Consider the following 7500-nt stretch of genomic DNA (forward strand, 5'->3'; position numbering starts at 1 on the left):
TGACAGACATGGTGCTTAAAGTAACAAAACAAAGGCGGGCTGAAAAATAAACAGAACCGCAGCCATGTAGCGGAAAAGGACGCGCCATGCCGGGCAGCATATAGTGCACACGTTAGGAGTGAATGAGGGCATTAGTGCGGGAGTGAGAGCGTAAGTTAGGGAGTTAGTTAGTTTGGAAGATAGCGAGGGGGATTGTGCTTGAAGGAAGAAGGGGCCAAAACAAAAGGATCTCTTTTGAGAAACCTTGAAGGTGGGACAGGGAATTCTATTTTTATACAAGTTCAATATATGTGGAACTTGCTTAAAAGGTAAACTTATGTCTCCTACTCGTGTCTTCTTGCAAGCTATCTATTTTTAAACATTTTTGTAATATTTTTATTACGGTAACTGTCTGGTATTCACTAAGAACATCTAGAAGAGCCTACCCCGGCCCAGCTCAGCTGTAGATCAGCTGCGTTACATAGCCATTAAGTGACCTTGAACCATTCATTAGTTTGGGGGTCAAGTGATCTGAACTTGGTTTGCCTTTATCAAGTGTGTATTCAGCCTTACGCGGTACAACAAAGATCGCTTGACATATAATGGGATTGTCAACCATCACCACAAACCACTTATCATGGGTTCTGGGAGATACAACAAGATGATGTCATTACTCAACCTGCAGTATGAAGTCAGACAAAATGGCTTCTATCAATTAGAGCCATAATGAGGCATAAGCTAACTCAGGGACCAGAGGGGGCATTGTCATCTTCAAAGGAGATTTAAAATACACAAAGTTATATTCAACATTTGTAACATGCCTTGTTCTTTGTCCGAATATTGTTTTCCATTGACATGTGTGTAACCATCCCTTTGGTGGACCATACCATTTCCCCCAGGACATAGCTGAATTTGACTCTTGGGTTTTTGACTGAATACATATTTATATTCAATAGTATAATCTTAACTACTGTATCTTAGTCTGGAAGTGCATCGCCTACAAATGCCCTTAGGTCATAAAAAGTGGGCGTCTCCCCCTGAATATGGCTTATAATTGGCCCGCTGGCGGAGAGAGCACACGGCGTGTTGGATGCAGTGGAGGTGGTGACGTGGGGGCAAAGTGGAGCCTGTCAGGCAGCAGCAGAACTACCCAACGCCATCGCTCTTGGTTCAGACGAGGTTCAGCACACCGCAGACCCCCCCCACCCTTCCCACCCAAACCCTTCCCACCCAAACCCAGCACTCAAGGGCCTACCTCCAATACATGCACCCGTTGGCCTCATGGGCAGTCTTAAGACAAAGGCAAAGCAACTACTCTGGACAATGAAAAACAATTACAACTGAAAAAACAGACGAAAAGGGAGGGATTTCTTTCTTCTTCTTTTTTTAAATGAGAGACAGAAATTTGAAAAGATATAGAGAACTGAAATTGTTGGTATTATATTACTCAGAGCCAGCAGCTACACCCCTGAATCCCAAACTGCCACACAAAACCTAACACACACACACACACACACACACGCGCGCGAGTGCACACACACATACACACGTACATACACACACACAAAACCAGATGCCATCCCTCTTCCCCCACCCCACTAAACACACACACACACACACACACACACACACACACACACACACACACACACACACACACACACACACACACCACAACACACACAGGCAAACACACACACACACATTCACAAACGTCATACATACACCTCAGCGCCCACCTCATAAGCCCGCCCCCTCACCCCGCCCCCTCACCCCTTTCCTCCCTTTGAATCCTTCCATTGTATCCTGACCACAAATCCCACATATTGCCTGGAAAAGCAGAGAGGAAACTTGACTGAAATACACATAGGAATTTTGGATGTGGTGGATGGGAATGTCCAGGGCTCGTCTGGGAAGGCTGAACAAATGGATGATGACCTCCTCCAACAGCTTTTTAACATGTGCCCATTTGGTAAAAAAAAGTGCCAAAGCAACACATTAAAGCAGATTACGTTTTTCCTTCTCTGAAGAGACGCTCAGACCACAACCATGAGGACGTTAAAGCTTTTTAAACGTTGGGGGGATTTTGATGCCGCCTCACTTTCCTGCTGCAACTGTAACTTTGTAATTAAGGCTCTCTGGGTCTTTTTTTTCTTTTCCTCCTTTTCTTTTTCGAGCTCAAGTTAATTACAAGTTTCATTAGTCAGCCTATAGCTGCAGGGTTCAAAACGAAAAAAAGGGGAAATAAAAAAGAATAAGCGGCCCCCTGACGACGACCACCTCACCACCACGTTGATCCTTACTGGAAGTTACGCAAGCACCGCCAGAGAGGTTCACTGCCACGCAGTCTCAGCCTCGTACCGCTTAGCTGGCCTTTTCATTTGAGTTTTCCACGAATAACTGTTGCTGAAGGACTTAAAACAGGATGCCACCCTGCCATAAACCTGGAGAGGGGGCGGGTTTGGGCCTGCGCGCAGCTCTGTGGTTATCTTGTTTAATCTTTCCGATGTGTGCTTCAGTATTGTATTTTACACAATTGTGTTTGCCAAGATGGATGTTTCTCCAGGTTGCTTGTCTTCCTGAGATCTTATTATTTGGTATCGCTGCTTGAAAGGATCATATCTACAAGTTTTAGATGCTTGAGAAATCAAAAAAGCAATATTTGCATCATAGTTACACACCTCATGAAAAACTCTGCTTAGCTAAAATCGTAGAATCCTTAAGTTGGCATTGCAATCCACTGGGTTATGCGTATTCAAAGGATTACTCATCGACATGTTAAATTTGACTAAAATCCCATTCAATTAGGAATAAACACACTTGTTAAAACATGAGGCATATAATAGTACAAATACTTTATTGTCAATGTGTGAATGGCAAACTTTCTGTAGGAATCGTAAATTCTTGAGAACATTAACCAGCTTTGTCGTAATTTTAGCAGTTAACATACTGGAACCAACGCTGAAGAGAAAAATAATCAACGCCATACTTATATAGAATCAAAAGTGCCTACTCCTGTTCAGTTTTGTCCTGTTCATATACACATTACACTATACATAAATAATTGCATTGTAAAAATGACTCAGGTATTTACATGTATAATATATTTTATATAATATATAAAGATTTATATTAAATCTAGGTAGATTACAATTACGATACTTGGTTACGAAACCTCATAGGTGTGCGCTGTTGAGTTTATGTTGCTGCGTGTGTTTCTGTGTGCGTGTCGGTGTTTGGGTCTTTGTGCATCACTGTCTACGCAATGTCCATAAGTGTGTGTGTGTGTGTGTGTGTGTGTGTGTGTGGTGTGTGTGTGTGTGTGTGTGTGTGTGTGTTGTGTGTGTGTGTGTGTGGTGTGTGTGGTGTGTGTGTGTGTGTGTGCTATCTGTGGCTGCTCAGCAGCACCTCCAGCCAGCAGGGGCAGGAGGTGATGAACTGTCTGGAGTAGCACGGGCCCCAGCCCTTGGCGAAGCTGATGCGCACGCTGCGCGGGTCCCAGGGCCCCTCCTGGCCCTCGGGCTTCACGCCGTGCTCCTCCATCCACCCGGAGCGCTCGTAGTCAAACACCTTGAGGGAGTAGCCCGGCACCACCCGGCGCACCGTCAGGCCCCCGCGGGCGCCGGGCAGGTCCAGGGTGGGGGAGTGGACAAACACCGGGTGCTGGCTGCGGTTGTACACCCACACGCCATCCGCCTCCTGGCTCAGGGCGATGCCGTGGCCGATCTTGTCGCGCACCTGTCGCACGCCGCTGGCCACGCCCCCGCGGCGAGCGCCCTGCGCGTCCGCCGCCGGCGCCGGCTCGCCGTCGGGGTCCGAATCACCGTCGCCGTCGCCGTCGCCGCGGCGGCGGCGCCGACGCTGGTAGGCGTCGGCGTGCAGCTGGCCCAGGCAGAGGCCCGTGCCCTGAGGTAGGTCGTAGAAGATGCCGAGCGAGGGCTCGCGCGCCGCGTAGAGGCGGCCCACGCGGGTCCGCTGCTCCCAGTAGGCCACGCTGCACCACTGGGAGCGGCGGTCGCCGGAGGTGGTGGAGCCGATGGAGGTACCAGTGTCTGGTGGGAGACGGAGAGAGAGGGAAGAGACAGACTCTGTGTTATGGTCGTTCAGCCTGCAGGTCACAGTTAAGACACAGACACAACATAGCGCGAGCTCGGACACGGACGTTCGCGCTTTTGTAAAAGGTAAACAATTTTGTCGCTTCTCCAGCGGCTCACAGAAGAGACGATGTGTATGCTTGTGAGAACTGCTTGTGAAAGAAGAATTCATCGTGTGTATCTGCGTTGAACTAAACAATGATTGGTTGGGGAAAATCCTGCTTTGACGCAGATTGACGATGGTTTGACTATTGGACAGTTTGCAGCCATATTTAGGTTGTTGGAATATTTGCGCTTCCCATCTGAATGTTTTTGAGTCTGTTTTGGGGGTGACTCTACCCTTCTGGAGCATGTTGGTGTAAGGTGAAAATACGATGACAGACATGTTTTCTCTCATGTCCTTGCACGCCCTATAGTACACACTCGCAGGAGCAGGTTAAAAGATTTACCAGTGTATCCACTTAATCCACGCTTTTCCTGGTGTTTGATGAGTATGCCAGACGGCAATACAGACATTCGTCAAACCATAGTTTTCTCTCCAATTGATCACGGTTCCGTTTACATGCTTAGTCTTTTAGCCTCGTCTCTCCTTGGGAGTATGGATCAGACTTGAACATTGTCAACACACTCCGACAGCAAGGTTGAAAACAGTTTATCTTGTCCCCCCCTCCCCTTCCACCTCGCCAACACCACCCTGGCCTCCACATTCCTTGTGGGGAGATGGAGCTCAAACAACCTCCCCCTCACCCCAAACCAGCCCCAACCCACACACACATTTCTCCCCCTACCCCCCTCACTCCACAACCATTCCTCAGAATCCAGCGGGGAAGAGAGGGACAGAGAGAAACAATGAAAGAAAGAAGGAAAAAAGAAAGACAGAAACAAAGAAGCAAAGAAAAAGATAGATAGTGGTGTGCACTGGTGTTGCCTGTGTGTGTGTGTGTGTGTGGGTGTGTGTGTGTGTGTGTGTGTGTGTGTGTGTGTGTGTTGTGTGTGTGTGTGTGTGTTGTGCGTGTGTGCGTGTGTGTGTGTGTGTGTGTGTGTGTGTGTGTGTGTGTGCGTGCGTGCGTGTGTGTGTGGTTTTGGGGGGGGGCGGAGGAAGGCGGGGGGAGGAAGTGAGGGATGGTGAGCGGGATGGTGAGGGGGAGGGGGGTTATACTTGCAGAGTATTCAGCTCCCTGACAGCCTAGCGCGAGCCCATGAACCCTTGACCCCCCGGCCCTCATGCTATCAGCTCACATTAACTCCCACCCAGAGTGATGCCATTATTTGGCCCCAGAGACTCTATTGACATGGAGGATTTAAAGGCCCATGTGCCACTGGCCTCATTCTTTTCACAGCCCCGACAGCGTCCTCCATCTCCATCTAGCCAGGGGCATCACGGCTGCCCCTCTCCCCTGAACAAGCTGCTTTGGGGCAAAACTGTGGCGGAGATGGGGCTGAATGCGTTTGCTCAAGAGCAGTGCTGCTTTAAAGGGGAGAGATGCAAAGATGAGTTGTTTATGTGTGTATTGCCTTTGTGCGTATTTGTGTGCATAGTTTATGAGCCAAGCAGTGCATCAAACACACACACGTAAACACACGGACACACATACACACACAAATGCATAAACATGCACACACAAACACACACACACACACACACGTGCACAAACACACTTACACTCACACAGACATACACAGACAGACACCCACACACAAAGAGAAACACACACACACACACACACACACACACACACACACACACACACACACACACACACACACACACACACACATACACACTCATACTCACACAAAATTGTACTCATCTGAGGCCCACGTGTGTCATTAGTAAATTCCAGGCTGGTAAGTCTGGAGGTTTTACTGCTCCCCAATAAGAGAGAACAGGCTTAACTAACAGGATCTCTCTCTCTCTCTCTCTCTCTCTCTCTCTCATCCTCTCCTCGGCTCTCTCTCATCACATCTCCTCTCCTCTCTCTCTCTCATCGCTCTCTCTCCTCTCTCTCTCTCATCTCTCTCTCTCTCTTCTCTCTCTCTCTCTCATGCTCTCGCTCTCTGCTGCTCTCTCTCATCTCTCCGCTCTTCACGTGTGTCTCGCTCATGAACAAAGTGACATAAACAGACACGATGACACACAATCAACAAACAAACACACTTCAGCTTTGTGTGCGGATATAAAAACACACAGACAGAGCCACGAGATAGCACATGAGATACACACACACAAAAACATGCAAAGCTTTAACACACGATAAAACATAGCGCTGTGCAGCCATCCCAGGATGAACCCACGCTCTAAACATCCTCACAACAGACCAAAATGGCCACCGAGGCCTCCTGTTCCAACGCACTTCAATTCCATGATGGCAATGAATCAAGTGATTTTTCTTTTCAATTTTTTTTTGATTCTTTTAAATCCCGAGGCGCTGTATCATGAATGGAACAACAAATCAAAACGTGTGTCATGTCGCCCCAGAAACGAACCCATTGCCGAATCAACATGAATAGTAACGACATCAACAAAACAACCACGACGGTGCCTCTAACCCTAACACTGACCCCCACACAGCAAAAGCTGTGGACCAAACGCTGAATGCGAGTCTCCAGAAGGCGCACGCCATCGGGGCTGGAGTGGGGCTGTGTCTTCTGTGTAAACGAGATGCTATTTGACAGCTCTGCTGCTACAGCTCGTCACGTGTAATGTTTTTGGCACCCGCCGCGTACCGTCATCGCACTCACTTGGCCCACCTCCAACCCAGAGGTATAAAGAGGTTGTGTGAGAAAGACCCGGGAGGCGGGTGGGGGGAAGCTAGAGGAAGACGAGGAGAAGTTGGGGGGTTGGAATTGGAGGGGGGGTGGGGGGGGTGGGGGGGGGGGGGGGGGGGTGGGGGGTGTTGGCTTGGCAATGAAGTCCTTCAATGGAATGTTTAAAGGGTTCAAACCAGAGGTTATCAGTGTGTTTATGTTTGGATGGAGGAAGTCAGAAAATGTGCGTGTTCCAGTGTGTGCTTGTCTGTTGGCGTGTGTGTGTGTGTGTTTGTATGTGTGTGTGTAGTAGCCTGCAAATGCGTGCGTGAGCAATGTGTGCGTATGTGTGCTGCATGCGACTGTGTGCGAGGGCTGGCAGCAATTACGGCGGTGTTCTGCAACCATTTAATCCGACCACCATTTAACAGCTCTGTTTACCAATTAGATAAGTAGCTTTTGTTATTGCTTTCTCCAAATCCCCCCTCGCATGGTGCCAGTCGCATGGAAAAGCCCGGTAAGCCCATGTTCCCTCCAAACCAAATCCGGTTCTGGTGAAAACCAAACTATAAAACACTAAGACCATTCACTGCGAATAAACACGACAACCGATACAGGCGGAGGAAATATATTTAAACAAACAAACCAAGTAGGAGCAGAGGTGATACATTGACTTTTG

General features: G+C 48.5%; 1 protein-coding gene across 1 annotated transcript in view; it reads right to left on the reverse strand.

Moving 5' to 3' along the window:
- Positions 1 to 3350: 3350 nt before the first annotated feature.
- The window catches only part of LOC130403943 (mothers against decapentaplegic homolog 6-like), a 17562-nt gene continuing 13412 nt past the window's right edge, over positions 3351 to 7500 (reverse strand). Inside the window, exon 4 of the mRNA XM_056608496.1 lies at positions 3351 to 4031. Within this exon, the coding sequence (XP_056464471.1) occupies positions 3364 to 4031 (668 nt within the window). The 3' untranslated portion in view covers positions 3351 to 3363. The remainder of the gene's footprint in view (positions 4032 to 7500) is intronic.

This window comes from Gadus chalcogrammus, chromosome 14, assembly GCF_026213295.1.
Source record: "Gadus chalcogrammus isolate NIFS_2021 chromosome 14, NIFS_Gcha_1.0, whole genome shotgun sequence".
In the NCBI taxonomy this organism is placed as follows: Eukaryota; Metazoa; Chordata; class Actinopteri; order Gadiformes; family Gadidae; genus Gadus; species Gadus chalcogrammus.